Raw genomic sequence first — 20,941 nt, 5'->3', positions numbered from 1 at the left:
AATGGTCATGAATCTTTATCTGTATCACAAGAATGTAAAGCAGTGTTATCAAAAGCTACAGAAATAACTCATTTTTAACTATTTTGAACTCAATCAAATAATAACTTACCATTCTTACTGTTTTCAGTGTGTCATTGTCACAAAGTAACTACACTTGTGATTAATCAGTAAAGTAGCACAGAATCTGAAAAGATACCAGTTTTGACAAGCTAATTTTTCTAGCAACATTCTCAACTAATACCATTTGATGCAATAAACGTCAACCACATTATTAAAAATAAATACCTTTTTCATTTCCATAGCACCCAAAGTGTCGATGATGAGAGGCTGGTGAAAAGGATGTTTTATTTCTACTGCTAACCTTGGCCTCTTACTTACAACAGAGTGGTCAATATCAACTCCAGATTGACCAATAGTTGAACCAGCTAGAGGATTCCCAGGAGGTACAAATCCAGATGCCATGGAGGCAGCCATTTCTCTTTCATATTGATACCTATGAGTTTCCTGTTGGACCCTACTAAAGTAAGAATAATCTCAATTAAATACCACTCAGAGCACATAATAGCTATTTTTCACTGATACTAAACAAAACACAAGTTTAATTCAAACAGAAAAAATATTTTATTAATTTACACTGAAAAGTAAAATGCTACCATCTGAAGTCTCAACCATATTGTAACAGGTTATTATAAACCCAAGAGAAATTTTATGGTAAACAAATAATTTTGAAAAAATGTCACAAAAGAGCTGACAGGGGTCTATATGGTTCACACTGGTAATTACAGAGTTAATCCTTTAACTCGGTAGTTACTGATAGTCCAAAAACCGCTGAGAAAGCTTTTTTAAATGCATCTCGAATGTAACAAGTATCAAACTTCAAACATATCAGGAACTAAAATCTCAATACATTACATTCAATAATCTTTGATGGGCTGTTAGTGAGCTTGAGACCAAGTAAGTGTGTGTGTGTGTGTGTGTGCACGCACACGAATGTATAGGTATAATTTTCTAAAGACGAGAATTTTTATTAAATATTCAAAAAAAAATTTAACACCTTATGAAGATATACAATACAAACATACGTAAGTGTTCATAACTGTTTAAATTCTAAAAAGTTTAAGTTGTATATATACAGAATTTTCATAATCAAAATTAATTTTTTGTGGCATAAGAATTATGGTTAATAACTGTAGTTTTTGTGTTTTGAATTCTAGGTTTATTTTGTTTCAGAACAAAGCATCTGAATATACAGTTTGCAGTTTAAATTATGTGACTTCAGAAATTATAAAAACACAAGTATACAAATATTTTAAATTATAAAACAAGTGTTATGGAGTCACCAATGATACTCAGATGTCAATCTATTACTACATGAAGTTGAGAAGTAAAGAAGCCTTTCACTAACTTATTAATAGTGTTGTCTGTTTTTTTGAAAATCTAAACTATCTTAATGAAAGGTCACAATTTGCTTACAGAACAAAATGCTTGTTGTAATTTTCAAATTAAAATCTATTATAATATTGCTAAAAATATTATCCCTAAAATGATAAACAAGTACTCAAAATATATGAAAAATTACTACTTTTAGTGATTGTTTAGAACTGTGTTCATCTATTCACTCAATGGATTATCTTGTGCAGTAAGAAGTACCACCTACTAAAATAAGACAATTACAAACAATCTTAGCTGTAACATATTTCAAGGTTACAATCATTACAAACTCCACATGGCTCCCATTATCAAATGCATAGCAGAGAAGCTATGTGATATATAATCACACACACACATAAACACCACCAAAAACAATTACATTAACAGCATACACAGACATAACTGGGTGATTAAGTCAGCATGATAAACAATTGAAGCATATATCATGTTGTTTTTGAATTGAAATAAAACTTGTGTATCTAACAATCTAAAATAACTAACTAATCCAATATTTACAACGAAATATCCTATGCAATAGCATCCAAACAATATCTTTAACAATTGGAATTAACTGATAGATGCAGTATTGCTAGATATTAAACCTAATCATTAGAAAACAAATAAAATAAATCTATGGCAGAAACGCAGCTTCTTTACAAACCACAACTTCCCAAGTTTCACTACCATCCACTTCCCATGGTATTATCAGTTTAATTATGTGGAATTTTTTCACCAAATAACATCAGATCATGGCATACAACATCCATTGAATAATCTTATGCCACATTCTTCTCCATGAAAATAAAATAAAATATAATTATACAACTGTATAATTTCTGGCCCATCATGGCTAGGTAGTTAGGGAGTTTGACATGTAATTTGAGGGTTGGGGATTTGAATCCCTGTCAACCAGAGAAGTTCACCCTTCCAGTTATAGGGGCATTATTATGTGCAATCAATCCCACAATTTGTTGGTAAAACAGTAGCCCGTGAGTTGATGTTGGGTGGTGATGACTAGCTGCCTTCCCTCTAGTTTCACACTGCTAAATCAGGGACAACTAGCACAAACAGCCCTCATGAAATTCAAAACGGAACAAAACAAACCTGTATAATTTGATGTCTTCCAATACAACAAACAAAAAATATTAGTGCTGTATGTGCTCACTAGATGGCAGGACCCAATTTTGAGAAATGCAATAATTAAACAAGTTCCAATACAATAAAGCTTTATGATCATACAATCTACAGAAACTTACAAGAGATAGGAAAAATAAAAATCAGTTTTTAGATGTCATTCTGAAGCATAAAAGACATGACAAACAAAGATTTGTTTACTTTCTACTTGCATAAAAGTATTTTCGTTTTTTTATAACATATATATAACATTAATCCAAAAGAAATATTTATATTTTTAAAATAATCAGAAATCCTAACTTATTCCATTATTGCTTGTTAATGAGTTATGCAATTTCAGGGAACATATAAGCCCTCATCAGTTAATCCTGTGGCAAGTAAATGACAGATCAAAATGCCAGGCATACAATATAATTGGAGCCCAAGTGTTACTTTTCAATATGAACTTTTGCAGGGGTGCAGTTGAGGGAATGGCATACCTCAAAACTGTCATAGCTTGATGACAAGTGGGAAACTGAATGACAGATTGAAATCCATATTTACTTTCAATACATTAACCAGCTTACTTACCAAATAATTTAAGAAATTAAATTAGTAAAACTATTGTTATATATTCTTCAAATCCTGTACAATCACAGATTTAGTTTGGTAATCAAACAATGACAAACACCGTACATTGTCTTAGGCACATTTTTGTAAGTTTTCATTTTCAGCTGATTGTGTCTAAGTTGTATTTGACAGTTCCTGTTAAAGAAATACATGATTAAGTTCTAGTAAAGTCCAGCTGCAGTCACTAAGCTGCCATTCTAACACAATATAAAAATCAGTAACTTTGAATACATGCAAGTATCAAAACTAAAGACAGTGTATTTATATTACATAAAAAAATAAGCTTTGTTTGGCTTTGTAAAAAAAATTAATGAGGGATATCTCCATTAACTAAGTAATTTTGTAGTGTCAAAAATACCCACTAGGCTAGTCTTTTCTTTCAAAATGTTTTTGACCTTTATTGCTATAACACATCTATAGTCCCTAAACGTAGAGTATGATAGTTTTTTGATTCCACAATCCTGCACACTGACCACTGGCCATTGCTTAGTCTATATATAACAATAATAATTTTGGACCAATATGACCTTAGTAACCAAAGTATATAACAGCTCTTCAGTTATGCTTTATTTGTTGTATACCTTTATTAACATGGCTTTTGTTGGAATGCTACTTACACCAACAATTTTAAAAAACAAAGACTTACAGTACAGAAAAATAACTGAAAACCATAATCCATTAATAGACAGTGTTATTACAAAATGTATGACTGATAAAACTTTAAATCACTTCATTCTTCAGAGGCCAAATATGGGTTTACAGTTAGAAGAAATACAAAATACATTGTTGAATGTTGCTGATCAGTGGATACAAGTCTTTTCATTAATATCACAGTTTAACAGGCAGGATGGGATAAAAACATACTATGTCTTTGCATAATATTTACATCTGTTATTTATTCAAATCAATAACCTATTAATATATGTGGTATTACACCACAATTATGCTTAATGAAATGAAGCATGATTCCACACATTAAGCACATTAAACTACTAAGATGACAATTTTCTTTTATGCTGAAATTCTATGTGTCTAAAAATTAAATACTTCTATCACAAGTTCAATCAGAAGACTTCCTAATTTGTTCCCAATACAGCCTGTCCTACGGATCAACATAAAGAATTTTTTTTTATATCACAGTTATTTTTCTACAGAAAAGCCTGTATAAATATGGCATTTAGCTTCATTTTAAATTTAGTTTTTTTATGTAACATGTTTCTAGAAAAACCAATAAAGGCTAACCACTTTAAACATCCATTCTACTGACCTCTGTGCCTGCAACCTTTCTATCACTGAGGGAGCTTCTGTTGGAGGAAGAAGGGTGGGTCTACGACGAACATTATGTACATGTTGGTCTATAGGAACATTAGATCTTTCATTCTGTAAAATATAAAGACAAGAAAACTCACTAACATTTTCACTAATAATCGTAAAAAGAATAAAAATAGTACAAAAAATATGCTGCATTATATATGTACGTATTTAATACCATAGAACTATCAAATAGTTCAGTTTATTGTTAAGTATCCTAACCTTATAAGACATAAAAAAGGGGAAAAAAGAAACTATTGCAGTTAGATATGTATTTTTATCTACAAAACAGTCCTTTAAGAATGCTGCTATAAGTTATGCATGTACTATATCTAGGAATCAGAGCTAAATACAAATGAAGGACTACCTTTCAAAGTAGTAGTCTGGTGACCATAATAGGTAACTTGCTTACGGCTACTGACACAGAAGTTTTTGTTAGTTAAACAATATATACACAAAACATATGGACTGGTTATTGTATATTTATTTTGAGATATTAATTTGTAAGTGCTGTGAAACTTAAGGGTACTACTGTTTTGGTGAAAGTCATTAAAAACAAATGTTACAACAAATTTCTAATTGGATAATAAAATGCATGAATATTTACAAAAATAATGGGTAAGTATAATTAACAAGTCTTTAAAAACAAAGCAAAGTATAATGGTCACAGTGGAATTTGAAACAAAGCTATATCTTAGTTAAATGAGTGACAACTGTCTGTTCTAGAAATACTAGTGTAGATGATGAAGTTTCAAAAGACTACCAAATCTCATCTTCAGGATTTATATGCAAAGTGGAAAGTTTTCAAGACATCATCCCTTATGCCCATGTTTCTACAACAGTCAATTGCTTTCCATTTAACTAAGTTTCATCATGAATACTCTGCATAAGCAATATATAAAAGAATGAAACAAAGTTGTTATTGTTAGTATTTGGTTTGTTTTGTTTTGAATTTTGCGCAAAGCTACATAAGAGCTATCTGCACTAGCCATCCCTGATTTAGCAGTATAAAACTAGAGGAATGGCAGCTAGTCATCACCACCCACCGCCAACTCCTGGGCTACTCTTTTACCACCGAATAGTGGGATTGACTGTAACTTTATAATGCTCCAACAGCTGAAAAGCTAGCATGCGATTGGGATTTGAACCTGCGACCCTTGGATTATGAGTCAAGTGCCTTATCCACCAGGCCATGCTGGGCCTGTTAGTAGTTGGAAACAAAATTAGAAACTGATATTTTAATTCAATTATTCTCACTTAAGACAGATGATGTCTCAACCAGACTGTTTACATTAAAACATAAGCTACAATATGATATCTGTGTATTACTTTTTACAAGATCTGTTAGCTATAAATATACCTACATGACCATTAAAATTAAAACTCCAAAATATAAATATTGTAAATAATTACTAATAGTATTTAATTTCTGTAACAAATAAATCAATAGACTAAATAACTCAGTGACTATAATGTACATGTATCCAAAGATGTGTGCCAATATAATACTACAACTGTAGTGTTTTTGAAACAACCACCAGAGAAAGTTATTCCATGGTTGACTACCAACCTACTTCCTTTCTTCATTCAAATATTCACATTCTGAGGAGACATAATGTAACCATGAAAAAGAACAAATCATAGCATAAATAGTTCAAAAATAAAACATGCAATCAATATTTAGCCACAAGCCCAACTGGACTATTAAATCATGTTGGTAAAGTTTAAATTCATTTCTTATTCATCCTGGACTATCATTAATATCAAATCCAGAATCATAAAATTTGTTAAAACGACAACAAAAGCAATGCTTTAGGTATCACTAACAACCATAGTGCCATAAAGTTGAGACAGGGTTTCTTTATCTTATAAAGGGGTACAGTGAAAAGAACTTGGACAGATTTAGCAAAACAAAAAACATGATATGAGCTTATAAGAGGGTTTTTTTTGTAAACACCAGTTAAAAGTAACCATAAAGTAAGAAAAACTGCATGAAAGGCAACATTAGATAATACTGCTTCTTTTATTATTATTATTATTAAATTCCATATATTTAGAGATTTAAATGAGTCATACTAACTTCTACAAAGCATCTAATGAAATGATTTGGAAACACTGGGATTGACTGTAACTTTATAATGCCCCAAAACCTGTAAACTTTCTGACAACATACATCGGCTATTTCTTGGCTATTTCTTCTGAAAGGGGTATAAAAAAAATGCCAAAATGGGGGTACACTTCCACATTTATAGATTTTAGGTTTACAGGTTTTATACAAAACATTACAGTAATTGAGCCAACCAACTGCAGGTGATTAAAGCCTAAAGTGTATTAAAAAGAAAAAAGAAAATGTGGATTATAAGTCTTTATTTCCCTTCCTCCTTTCTTAGACAAATATCCTAAAACAAAACAGCCCATGCACATCATCTTAAAGTTACTGTAGAAAAAAATGATAATCAAGTCAGCCACTCAGGATGATGCAACCCCAAAAAAATTAACAAAATGTAGAAATGTACCCTGCTTGACAGGTTATTACCCTCCCCCACACTTTAGGGGAAAAAGTTCTAAAAGAAAACCACCTAAGTACACTGATGGACAGTTTCCAGTTACAACACAAAAAATACAGTAATCTAGCCACCCAACTCTGAGTGATGGGTGCTAATACACACACAACAAATCTTTATTGTAACAAGTATAATGACAGAAGCTCAAAAGACAGGATTTTTGTATTTTTATAAACAGTTGCAATGATAAGAAGTCAAACTTTACAAACAGATAAGTTTGTTAAACAGTTAACCTGTCAAAATAACAAACTTACGAGGTAGGGTTCTCTATACACGTGTAATGCAGGATACAGTGACACAGGTACCTGTGCTACTGTACTATGTGGTAGACAATTTCTGTTTAGATCCTCAATGTACTGATAGCCACTTGTAACCACTGCAGATGGACTGGCAGTTCCAGTTGGATGTTTATATGCTGAACTGGCATCACTGGGAGACCTATGAAGGTTTAAAAACTTATTTCAATACAGTTAACAAGAAAGTACTATTATAACAGTGAAACTTCTAGTAGTATCATATAAATATTTTTAATTTCATATAATCAACCTTGGTAGAGTAATTAATAGGTTAAGTAATTGGCAAAGACACACATACATATTGTGTGGTGATTGTTTAACCTATTTTACAATTTAAATATCTTTTGTCATGTATGAGATCAACTATATATTTCAGAGTAATTAATACTTGGTGTGACTTAGATTCACTGATATAGTCTTGTAACACATATAAAAATTGTGTTTCAGGACAGAAATTACGAAATGCAAAGCACATAGCTAATGAATGACAATTGATGGTATAAATGGTTCATAAAATTTACAGAAACTAACACTATGTCTTTATGGTTAAATGAACAAAACACACATAAAAGGTTTTATTCGAGATCAAAGTGATATGTGAAAACTAGGAATACCTGTTGATTATATAAAAGAAATTAAAAAAATTACATAATTTTTTAAAATTCAATTTATGTTCTATTTATATCTGAGAATCAGTTTCTTCAATCCAACACAGTATGAAATACTGTTAAGAGGCCATGTAATTATCAAGGTGCTTACATCCATAATGTGATGTCTAATGTTAGATGTATATTTATCAAGAGCACCACAGTAGATTTCTTATGACAAGCTATTACAGTATGTAACACCAACCTAATCATACCACTTAAGTATTTCAAAACATGTAGGTGCTTTTAAAAATGCCTAACATTAAGTACTAAATGAGAAAAAAGTATAAACTTTTGAAAGACCTTCAAAACAGTCATATCTCTAGATATCTTCTGAGTATCTTGAGCAAAAAAATTTAAAATGATGCTAGACTGCTTTGAGCACAATATACTTTAATGGCAGTTGGTTTTAGATCAGCTGAAAATAACTGGTCATATTTATGAAAGCAAATTTAGCAAGAGAACTAGCCCAACTTCAAATGTTTACATGTACGATCTTGGCCCTTTCCTAAAGATGTTAATCAGAGAAATCACCACAAACGTAGAAAGAAGAGAAAATGCAATTTCTGACCGGTTTGTCTTCTATGTATTACAACTAAAATATACATCAGGTTTTATTCACTACTTCATAACATCAAGGTAACTGCAAGGTTAACATGTTGTTAAATGTTCTTTACATTCATTACTAATATGAACTGAGTGAACATAAAGAAGAATGCATAACACATTAACCATGTCATAGCTCCTTTATCCACTGCCAATGACACCTTTTGCTCAATACCTAGGCTCTTCAGCTTGGTTGGGATACTACAAATATGTTAGTGTATTAGAAAACTGCTTGACAACATCATTACAGTAAACTTGACTAAGTGGTGAAGTGTAATTTTTCACATACACACTGAATTAGTCAAGACTTACCTCAATGTTGTCATTTATTTATATTAACTTAAGCCTTTAGTATTTATTTTACTTAAAAAAACCTTGTTAAATAGACAAACCAACAAGTTAGTCTCCTTGGCTCATGACAAGTTAAAACATTTTGACAAAATATGCTACTAAATATTCCTACTTAAAAACATACCATAAACTTATCTTAATGAAATTGCATTACTAAGTTATCCACACACTTATATTATAGACTTAAAACTTAAGTTGCCATAAATATTTCCAAATAAGTAACTCCGAAGCAAACTATAAATACGAGGTACTGAAATCAGGTGTGTTTTCACTTAAAATCAGTTTTATTCAGCTATAAAAGTAGCATAACGCCATTATAAGAAATGTATTACCAGGAAAGGCAACAAAAATTAGTTTTTAATATTCTTACAAAAAAATAATTAACTTCTTAAGTGTAGTGTGTAAAGTTTGAATTTTGGTGATTTAGTGTTATTTAGATTAACACTGTTAAATTAAAGCAACAAACATAAATCCATCAGACCACCAAAATTAATCTAGGGCTTACGTAATATACTTAAGTATACCAATCAAATCCACAAATATTAGATTTTTCAGCACACAAGTTTACTGTTCTAAGTATAGGTCATTATCAGCTCACAGAACTAAGTTCTAAAATAGTTTCATTAAAAAACACAAAATGTGATTACATCTATAAATGTACAAATTGTGCTTATTCAAAGACTTTAAATTATACTGTAAAAAGAATATAGCTGTAACCATTATCTACTTATTAAAGGAATTGTAAGTTCAGTTTGATTTTTGAATTTCCCTTATAACTGACAGACTAGATGGACAACAACTCAATATCATGTATCTCAGAATGGCTAGTGTGGATATTAACAATTGTTGATAAGGAGAGAACAACATTTCAACCTTCCTAAGTCATCTTCAGGTTAAGAAAGAGAGAGTTTGCAAGTGACTGTTGATGGCACGTCTTCAGAACAAGAGTATAAACAGGTATGGGATGGTAGGGGGTGTTAGGTTATTAATTAGTATAGGTATAAATGTGTTCCTTTATATTGGTTTAATTTTGGTTTTACTTGCTGTATAAGTAGGACTTTTTGATTTTGTGTTTGTTTATATTTGTTTCACAACATAACCATAGAAAACACCCAGGTATAAAGTTGGAATATTTGATTTGCAGTGTTCAAAAATGTGTGAATACCCATACCAGCCATTCTGTGGTAAATTTTTATTTCAAGTGGGTTTCTCATCATCAAAAGTTAATCAACATTAACCACTTCCAACTTTTGGACTATTCTTTACAACAAGGAGTGGGATTGACTATCACATGATATCCACATAATTAAAAGGACAAACATGATCTGTAGTTGGATTTAAACAAGTGAACTGCAGATAGCAAGCTCACTGCTCTAATTACCAGGCTATGTCAAACTCATTTTGGAATAGGTAAACATTTTTTTACTCTCAAAACTACTTTAAAAGCTGCTTCAAAAAAATTCTAATTACTGTGTTTGGTATAAAGAATTTCATCAGTTCTTAATGTACCATGTAGATAATCACAATACACACAAATATATATATACTGGGATAGATATTTTTTGTTTTGCTTTATATCTTTCAAACTGCACAAACTTAACAATGAATAAAATTTTCTCTGAAGTGTATTTGTGTGTTGGTTATTTCTAGGTCGTATTCTCCAGAAATTTTCCATACTTAAGATTAGCAATTTCAGTCTATTTCAATGCAATGGAACCCAGATAATGATGGAAATGAGCAGAAGGTAGAAAGCAGAATTACTGTGATGGTAGGTGGTTTCCTGAGTAACACTATCTTCTGTTTTGTAAATTAATCTTTTTATTTTCAGCTAACACATTCACTTCAGAATCTTCTGTCATTGTTGACTCAATTTAAGTTGAAAAAACACAAAACTTTCAAGGTTACTGTTAGTCCTTTTGTTCTGACTCTTATGAACTATATGATACTGAAAATCTGCAATACAAACTGTGTAACTGGTAAAAGAGTTTTTCAGAGAATCAATAATAAATGTAGCTACTATTCCCAATGCAAGTAAACTACCAATTTCACTGTAACCCTATGTCCAGAGGAGAAAAATGTAACAGGACATTAATTTTTCATTTGTTTCAGTAGCTGGTGGAAACTAGTGAAAAATAAAAAATTAATACACATACATATAAGTAATAAAATAAGAAATAATGCCCTTCTTCATACAAAAAGTAAAATGCCAGGGTTCAAGTTGCATGTTGAAAAAAACCCAGAGAAGATTCAAGTCTTGGCTAGACAACAGTTTATTTCAACATTTGGCAACTTAGTAGAAATCAATTTATTGACAACATTAGCAGAAAAACCCAACACAATGGTTTCAAGCTGCTGTCATCAATTTATGGCAAGATAGAAAATCTTGGTTTTTAGGTGTATTCTTTTGAGCCCTGCATGCATCATACTGCCATCATGGTCATAGACATACTGTGTGTAAATACGAATGGATATAATCCAAATGAGTATATACTTTAGTTCCAGAGTGATATGTAATTCATCAAAAATATTACTACACATGCTGTTGGCATCCTATCCATGCTCTTGGCAAATTTGTAAAAATGCATCCTATGGTGTGCCTGGCATACAGAAATGTTTGCAAGGCTTGTTTCTAATTATCTGTACATTTACATGGCATCCAGTTGCAACTACAGACATTTAATTCAGTCTCACAGCAAGTACCCCTCTGGTGAGTCAGAACTAACAGATATCAATTATCTGTCTTAACAAAAATGAATCACTGATGAGAAAATGGTTCTCTATTCCACTAAACACTTAAAGACAGCTGTAGCAACATTCACAACAACCTCTTGTGATTGGCCAAATTCCAACTGTCAAATAGCTTCCCTCATGTGAAACATCTAAACGTGTTCATGTTTTAGTCAAAGAGAAATCAGTGCAAGTCCACTGTAAGGTGCATAGGCTAAAATACCATTTATTTGCCTTTAAAGATTACATAATAATCACCAGATCCCTCAGTTTTACAAATATGAACTAGGTGCATAGAGATACTTAACATTTCATAACAAAAATTTATGCTCTGTCAAAACTATAACAAATTTCAATCATATTTGAATTTGTGCAGTCAACCAGTTCCAAAAAATAAAATAAAAAATTACAGTTTAATTAAAGGTTGTTATTACTGGCTTATCTGCATTATTTTAACCAACCATTTTCAACTATGATTACTAATTCTCTAGTATGCCATATGATTTATCCCAAAGCCTCCTACTTGAATGATGTATATATTACAATTTTTTTATAAATTAAAAATTTTTCTATTCATTTTCAATATGTCTAATAAAATGTTTTTTAAGCTGCCAAAAATTACATTTTACATACAAAACTGTTCAATACAGCAATACTAATAAAAGCAAGAATTAGACAGCTTTTTCCAAATAACTTACAGATAACTGGTAGCACCCTAAAAAGATATCCAAGTTTGTTTGTTGTTGTTGTTGTTGTTGTTGTTTTTTTTTTGTTTGTTTTTTTACAAAGATCTCTTGTTACTCAGGCAGTCCCAGTTTCAAGGTAAGAAACATTCACCAATATTATGTGTATATATACTGATGAATATTTCTTACCTTCTATAAAAGACTTTAGAATTTAGAGAACCAGAATGCAGAATGAATATTCTAAGACACTTTTGATACAATAGTCATAAACTTTGTTTAAAACAGTTTTCTCTGACCTCACTTGTTTCTGACCTTTAACTCTTTTCATCTCTCTCTCTCACACACAAACATAATTCATAGCATTAGTAATATCAACTTCAAACATTTTTTTTTGTGATAAACAGCAGTGAATCTACTGGTGAAATAATTATCTTTGTGTTTAAATCAGTGTTGTTGGAACAAGGAGAGACAAAGCAGGGTGTTTGAAAATATTTTTTTAAAAACCTTTTTGGATTTCAGAAAGAAAAAAAAGTATATTATGTTGTGCCTCTTAAGTTATATAAAACTAAGTACTATGAAGCAGGAAAGTCTATGGTGCTTTCCAGTCACCATGGTATACACGTGATTTGTGGCAACAGGTACATATGGTGCAAAACATGTCACATCTAACCACTGTTGGCTCCCACAGTGTTAAATAACTTCCTCATCAAAACTTAAGTATAAACTTTGATACCACTTTGGTGTGGGAAAGAGTCCGTCAAAATGAAAAACATTTTCTGAACAATTAGATTTCAAAGAGCCGTGTGACATGAACCATATGCTCTTATGAATATCTTAAATGGCAACTAAAGACTGTCATTAGAATCCAATAAGGATCAGCTAACTGAAGAATTAAAAATAGTATTGATTTAGGACGAAAGCCATAGAATTTTCCTAATGCCCAAAACGTTTTACACAGCCTTATGTTTATATTTTTATTTACTTTTGCCATAAAGCTATATGAAAGTTCATTTTCTTATTTATATAAATAGTTATTTCTTAATATCAAACAAATGCATCAAGACAGCCTTCAGTTCAATAAAAGTACCCTGAAAATAATGAACAATGCTAACATGTGTATAGCATAAGTATATCAAAATCATGAACAGTTCAAACAAGACAAAGATCTCACAAAGGATTAGACTTCTGTTTTACAATTATGATGAAACAGCAGAAGCAAATCGTATACAGAAAGTTGAAGAACATTATATGCCAAAATTAATTTTTAATATGCAAATGAGAAATTCATGATATAGCCTTAGTGGAACAACATTTTGACACTATGACAATCCATAAGTTACATCATGGCATCAAAAACATTGTTTTCTGGAAAGAATATGCAATAACCCTTAACAAACCAAAATAATGCACTTTAATATAAATGTGTTCAAATAGCATATAACTTCCACAATGGTGATATTCTCTGCAGTTAACAGTATCAGAAAACAAAGAAATATGGATCAACATGAGGTCCTAGGCCTATCCAAAAAGAGACCTGGAAAATGAAGCATCCTTAACAGGTGATATTCCATAAACACAAAGGTCAGTGGCAAAAGCTATCCATTTGTCCCAGGCAACAGTGTAAAACATAATACAAAAAGATCTACATCTGGAAATGATGTAAGCTGTTCAACCATCATAAACCTCAAGCACTGATTAATAAAATAGGTGTAACTTGTTATTCCATAAAAGAAATGCATACAAGTCAATGGATGCAATGCCAAAGCATTTCTGTGTAATTGGAATGTTGAAATGAGTGCTAGGAAAGCACGGTCTTCACAAATAAGGTGGATAATGGAAAACATGCATTAAGTGTTGCTATGGAAACTTCTCAGTATAATCAGGTGTGGCAACAATGTCAGTAATGATGTGGTAAGGCTTCAAAATTGTTTTAATGTACTCAGTCTCTCCAAGTTTAACACTTTATGATACCCACTGTTGTGCCGTATTTCTTTGCACTCTGCACTGAAAGTAGTAAACAAAAATTATTAAAAGCAGATATTTTGATTTTTAAAAAGTTTTAGTAAATTCTACTTTAGACAACTTTTCAGCCCAATTTTGTACTATTTACAATAAAGGTGTATCCAAATTAAGCTTAGCAACTGAATTATTACCTATTTATAAAGTATAAATGTAACTTTGCAAACTGGCCATGTTGATTTTTTTTATGCACTAAAATTTCATAGAACATACTATGTGCCAGATAATTTGCTTTGTCATTATAAACCCAATAATATTCTATCCAATTTTTTTATACAATAAATGTATAAAATGGAATTAGGCAGAGATTCTTTGTTTAAAAATGCACTTCACCAAATTCTACTCTAAGTAATTAAATTCATCTTTAACAGCTAGATTAATTCATATAATTTATATTACATATATGTTTGAAAAGTGGCCATACTGATTTTTTTCAAGCATTTTTTTCTCTCCATATGAACATGCTTTGCCCAACGTTATAAAAATTATAAACATTTGGTTTATCACAATAAAATGTTGAATGGATTAGCCCTTTAGGGCAGAGTTGTTGACATGTTGGTTTAAAAGACCAAAGGAAAAAAAAAAGATTTGCTTACAAATAAAAAAACGTAAAAAATAGGGTGAAAGAAAAAGGTTGAGAAACCAGTAAATCAGTCCCCATACATTGAATGAAAAAGTAAAACATTGCTAAAAAACATTACAAAAGCACGATGACCATTATTATGATGTGATTATTAGGTAAATCAAACAAATTCACACAATTTTCTTCAAGTTACAACCCTAAAAGATGTTTTATTATTTGTTTTGTTATTGTTGTTTTTTCTGAAGTTGTCATGTAAACCTTGATAGAAAGCTTACAAGATACATCACCTCGAGTATTCGTTGCATCAGATTCTTGATGGAGATCACCTGAATCTGCTACTACTAAAAAAATACTAACACTTTTGTAGAGGAAAACAGACAAGAAATGTCAGATTGCCTTCCAACCACTTGACCTTTAGCTTTTATCTTACGATGTGACGTCAAAACACGGCTCGAAAAGAACGTGTATTTATCTGGATTATAGTGTGTGTGTCTGTATATATATAAACCGACCTCACGTGAAGAACTCGTGGCACAAGCTGCACAGTTATTTCCATACCACTTTCGCTTTAACAGAAACAATTTCGCGGTAACCAAAGAGTTCAAGATCCATACTTTACGAATGCAAGAATTTTATGTTTGAGTTTCTTCTAATAAGACATACTTGTTAAATGTTTATCTTAAATGCGAAAACGCTGTATTATTTGTTATTTTAACCATAAAATTACCACGTAATCACATCGGTTTGTTGTAACACATTTTTTAAACTTATCACTAAACCTGCTTGCAAGTTCACGACTGGAGTATTTAGAATAACACACAAGTAAATATATAAACAAAAAGGACGAGTATATAGTCACTTGTACCATGTACTGAGGTATTAATTATGTATTTTAAACAGAAGGTGGCGTATTTCGCCAAATTCTTTTGACCGTTTTCAGACACGCAAAAACATAAAATTACTCAATACGATGCAGCTTATAGAGCCCCCTATTGACAGTAAATGCTATTACAAAGTGGATAATTTGTCAGTTAAATATATACATAATTATTTTGTTACACAATGTAATCTTTTCACTTTCGCATACGAATGTTTTCGTTCAGCTGAAAAATATTTCTTACACAACTGATCAGATACAAATAAAAAAAATATTAGCTTTAGGGTTCAGTATTCATGAATAGATTATTTAACTTTAAAAAAATCAAAAATGATTTCCGATTCTTTTTTTAAAAACAGTCCAAGAACAATATGCCTTTTGATTTTATTTTTGATGTGTAGTTTAAGAAAAAGCTACGCATTAAACATTTACAACGTATTTATATCGGTAACGTTCTTTCTAGATGTATCTAAAGTACGTTTTAGTTGTGTTTTTTTCTCCAAGTATCTGCGCTGAAAAATGATAGCAAAGATTTGATTTTTAATAGCTTCATCATAACATGATATAAACACGTTTAATTTAATTTCAAAGATTACTTTCAATCTACTTATTAAAAATTAGGCACTAATCCAACAAAAACACTATACACTGACACTTCTAACATCAATGTAATTCATAACTGTAACATCACTCACGATATTACCAGCCCGACACAAAACGTCAGCAACGTGCGCTGATATTTCACAAGGTCTGGTCACGCGCTAAAGGAAGGGAGATACCACATTATTAAAAAGGGGTGTACATGTTAGCAGACCATGACAAAATTAATTTATTAACAATATAAGCAACATCTGGTTACAATAAAGTATTATTGATGGTATTATACGATGTACTGTATTAAAGTTAAAAAAGGTCACGTGATATATAGTAACTTCGCCATATTGGATGACAAGTACTTACACAAGTCTTGGGTTAAAATAACAGTATGGCGGCGATCAATGAAACAATGTTTTGTGACGTCACCTGCAATACCTTTATACAATGTCAGTTTCGTGATAATTAGCCAAATAACATATGGTTAGAATACTTAAAAGTGGTTGCCCCCGCCTTCAATTTTGGTACCTATGCATTAAAATTGATAAGTATCCTTAAGGTTAAATCGTTGGCTTTATAACTTAAATAGCAACCGTTACACTCAATACTTTAAAACAACAAAACACAACATGATGCTTGTCTGTTTTATAATTTCGTGCAAAGCTACACATGCGCACAGTCATTCTTAATTTTCAACTCAGAAAACAGAAGAATGCCAGCAGTACTCACAGTAAGCCCTTGGAAGACCGAAGAGTAGGAACCAGCCGGTTCTATTGCAACATACCTACAGCCTCAAACCATGAATTTTCGCGCTCATGGTTAGGGTTCACACAGGAACATCGATTAATAGTTTTATTTCAAACCTTGGACTGATGTCGAAGATCAATAACACTTTCAAAAATAATATTAACATGAACGACGTCCCCCATTTAGGTACACTTACAGAGATGTATTCCATTTCATCTTTTCTAATGTAATAATATACCAGTATTAATGTTTTTAATTTTTCTATAAACTTGGCATGCCACTACTGTAAATGAATAAACTTAAAGACTATTATAATTTCTTGAGAACAAGCTAGGTATGCGATTCATTGGTAACATATATGTACAAAAAAAATATCGATGTGTGAATGTTTTAAATCTACTGTAAACAATATAACACAAAAATCCTTTGTTTCTAAACACGTGCCAAAGTTACTTTTATCGAAGCGAATTATCCCTCGAAGCTTATTTCCATTTCGTCTATTGACAATTGGAGTAAACAGTTATAAACGAATAAAAATATTTCGACAAAACCTTTTTAACTATGACTGTCACAAGTGGTTTTATCATCTGCAAATCTTACGATCACAGATATTCATGGAAAACATGGAAATAAACTGAAAGTCTCACCTTTTGTTGAAATATCTGCCAATTTTTAAACGAAGAATTTTAAAGTTTATCGTTCTGAGACGTACATCATATACATAACTCGAGCAAATAAAATATAAAGACGAAAGTTTAGAAAAAAAAAAAAACTAAAGAAAATGGGTTGATGCGAATTAATGTGACCCGAAAAATCGATACTTTCACAACAGCTGAAAGACAAATCCCCACATACTATTTACGATAAAAGACTGTTCCTAGAATAGCCGTTCTCCATGTATATAATATTTTCATCACTCCGCCTTACAAAGGCAAAATGCCAAACACAAAAAATTAGATTCAAATAAACAGACACATTTCTTTTCAAACTGACGGGACAAAAAACAAGCTTTCCGTGAGCTACAACGTGTTACGTCGTTGAAATGATACCGCCTTTTAATAATCATAAAGAAACGCGTTGAAATTACATGCAGTAAGAACATTTAGAAAATTTTAAATAACTTAAAATAAACCAGTAATATTAAAACACGTATGTACGTCTTTGAAATGAAATGGTCAGAGTTAAATACGTCAAACTGTGGCAATAATCAAAGTTTTTGTTAAGAATAAAATATAATATAGGTCAATGGTGTGAAAGCCTGACGCGTGATTATTTATGACGAAGGATGTTTTCTTACAGCAAAGCCACATCGGGCTATCCGTTGAGCCCACCGATGGGAATCAAACACCTGATTTTAGCGTTGTAAATTCGTAGACTTAACTTACCGCTGTACTAGCGGGGAGGGGTGTGTGACATAAGGGAATCTACAATAAGTTACATATTTTGCATCAACAAACCATTTCACAACAGTTGGGAGACCACAAATGCAAAACGTTGGTTAAAATGTGTGTGTGGAGGTAGTTTTTTCTAAAATATTTTTTATGAAATACTTATTAATAGAACTGGAAATACAACCTGAGTGAGATTACTTTTACTGCATTAAGCTCCTTCCTTAGAAATTGATTTAGGGGTAATCCATGCACATTAGCTAGTAAAAACTGGAACAGAAAGTTTGGGTAATCCTAATCTAGTTAAAACTGTGCTTGTATGTTTCCGTAAAGAACCAGGGAACATTAACCTAAGTCTTAAACAATTTTTTCATCTAACTTGTAGATTTCATCAACACATTCACAGATTTCCTCAATACAGCAATTTTTTTTATAGTACCAATAAAATATATGATGACATTTATCAGCGGTCCCATAATGTTACATGCAGACGATATGAATATTTTTTCGGGCCTTTTTTCTTTCTCTCTCTTTTTCCTTTCACCACTAGGGGGTGGAGCAAATCTCGTTACCATGCGGGCTTCCGGTTTCTACTGTGACGTCAAAAGAGACGTCATGAATGCAGGTTTACCTAATCTATCATAAAGGATGTAAAGAAACGGTGACCCTTCATTAGACCAGTTCTTATTTCAAATAATTTAATAACTAACAAAATACCCAAATCTATCTTAATAGCGTGTTTCTTGAGGTTCGTGTTGATAGTTAAATGATAGATTCAGAGAATAGAAAGACTCAATGCACATTAAAAAAGTAGCATATATAGAATAAACAAATATTTACCCCATTAAAGCTAATTAAACTGTTATTTATAATAATTTCTTATTTTTCTTTTCATCAGAGGAGCTGCATTGTTGTTCACAATTTTTGACCATGTTATAGCACTTGCACATAACAACCGAGAACAAAATTAAAGGGAGGAAGAAAAAATTCATTTCTAATATATCATAAATATTCGAATTATTTTGCAATAAATGCTACCTGAGTAGTAAATCTGTTAAAACCGACAATACGATGTTTCTAAATCAAGCTAATTTTACAGGTAGGTGAAAGATGACAACACCTGTTTGAATTGTTTAATGAATATGTACATGGCAGTGAGAGAGAAACCAGAGTAAACTGAACGAGATGTTTTGAGATTCGAAAGCCTAGTTTTAGTTGTATTCTCTTCAATCTCACTTTGTCTTCTACAAACAGTGCTTTTAGGCTATCACAAATTAATGCTGTCACCCCACCTTCGAACAAAAGACGGCAAGGTCAAAGGCGGTTGTAAGTATAATGAAATATTCAATTTAATTAACCTGTAAAAAAATTATAACTTAATGCGCTAGTTCACCGGTAATTTACTCGCACTTTAATGTTGTTTTTTTCACACTCAGTTAACCCTAAAATTGATGCCTCCTTCACCGACTTATAGAAAACACTGCCTGCTTGCGAATCCATGACTCGACTGGTTGTATGGTCTCTAAGAACATTCATACTGCAATTCATCCTTCTAACTACTGCCCAGTACTTTACTTAGGCAATACGTGTCTTTATTCACACCCACTTCTTTGTCAGTTATTTCCAATTGGTTTTGAAACAGGAAAATAATTATTCCAGCGTGATGCAGAATGTGGTCCACACGGTATACAAACAAGCAGAATTTTTTAGTGTTAATTCAACAGAACTTCAACAACGAGCATCAAAATACACACTACCAAGCAAAAACAGTGTACCAAGAGAAACAATAACAAAAAGAAATATTGTGAAATATAAAACTTTATAATGGGATATTTGTATCGTGCCCACAACAGAGATCTGATTCTAATTTCAGCAACATAAAACCTTCAAGCTCACCACTGAGATACAAAGTTCTGGTAAAACCTGAACGGATCACAGTAACGAGAGTACAGCACACATGACAACCATTGTAGAAACAGGGCTATTACTTACAAACAGTGGTAATAAAGACAACTGTTAGTATTAGAGGTATTACTTGTAAAACTAAGGACGGTACGGGGCGTTTACAATAGCTTGTGGTGAGAAAACAACCACTAAAAGACATGTTGAGTGTGTTGTATTTTGTTATCTACGTAAGCTTGGGGTCACTCGTAATAAATACTGTGGCAACAGAAACTAATAAAAGGCATATGTTATATAGGCTGTTCGACCTATAAAATTTGGACTGTTGATACGGCAAAAACTGATAAAAAAGTTGTTTTTTTGTTGGTGTGAGCACTATATTAACTGTTTAAGCTGATAAAATAAGTTACATGTGGTATTACAGTGGAAATTTATACAAGTTAAGAGGCAAAGCTTCGTAACATCGAAA

At 31.6% G+C, this 20,941-nt stretch overlaps 1 protein-coding gene across 12 annotated transcripts in view; it reads right to left on the bottom strand.

Annotated features, from left to right (window-relative positions):
- LOC143253389 (uncharacterized) overlaps positions 1-20,941 on the bottom strand; it is an 81,259-nt gene that overhangs the window by 35,066 nt on the left and 25,252 nt on the right. For 8 of the 12 annotated variants that reach the window (XM_076507184.1, XM_076507192.1, XM_076507185.1 and 5 more), the window contains 3 exons: positions 7,304-7,487; positions 4,442-4,554; positions 286-517 (listed from right to left, as the gene is read on the bottom strand). In XM_076507184.1, the coding sequence (XP_076363299.1) occupies positions 286-517; positions 4,442-4,554; positions 7,304-7,487 (529 nt within the window). Of the gene's footprint in view, positions 1-285; positions 518-4,441; positions 4,555-7,303; positions 7,488-16,536; positions 16,603-20,941 lie in introns of all 12 variants that reach the window. The other 4 variants (XM_076507193.1, XM_076507187.1, XM_076507183.1 and 1 more) reach the window with 2 other exon arrangements.

The sequence above is a fragment of the Tachypleus tridentatus genome, chromosome 6, assembly GCF_004210375.1.
Source record: "Tachypleus tridentatus isolate NWPU-2018 chromosome 6, ASM421037v1, whole genome shotgun sequence".
NCBI classification, from domain to species: Eukaryota; Metazoa; Arthropoda; class Merostomata; order Xiphosura; family Limulidae; genus Tachypleus; species Tachypleus tridentatus.
The sequence above is the reverse complement of the archived record's forward strand: the minus strand, read 5'-3'. Positions and strand labels throughout refer to the sequence as shown.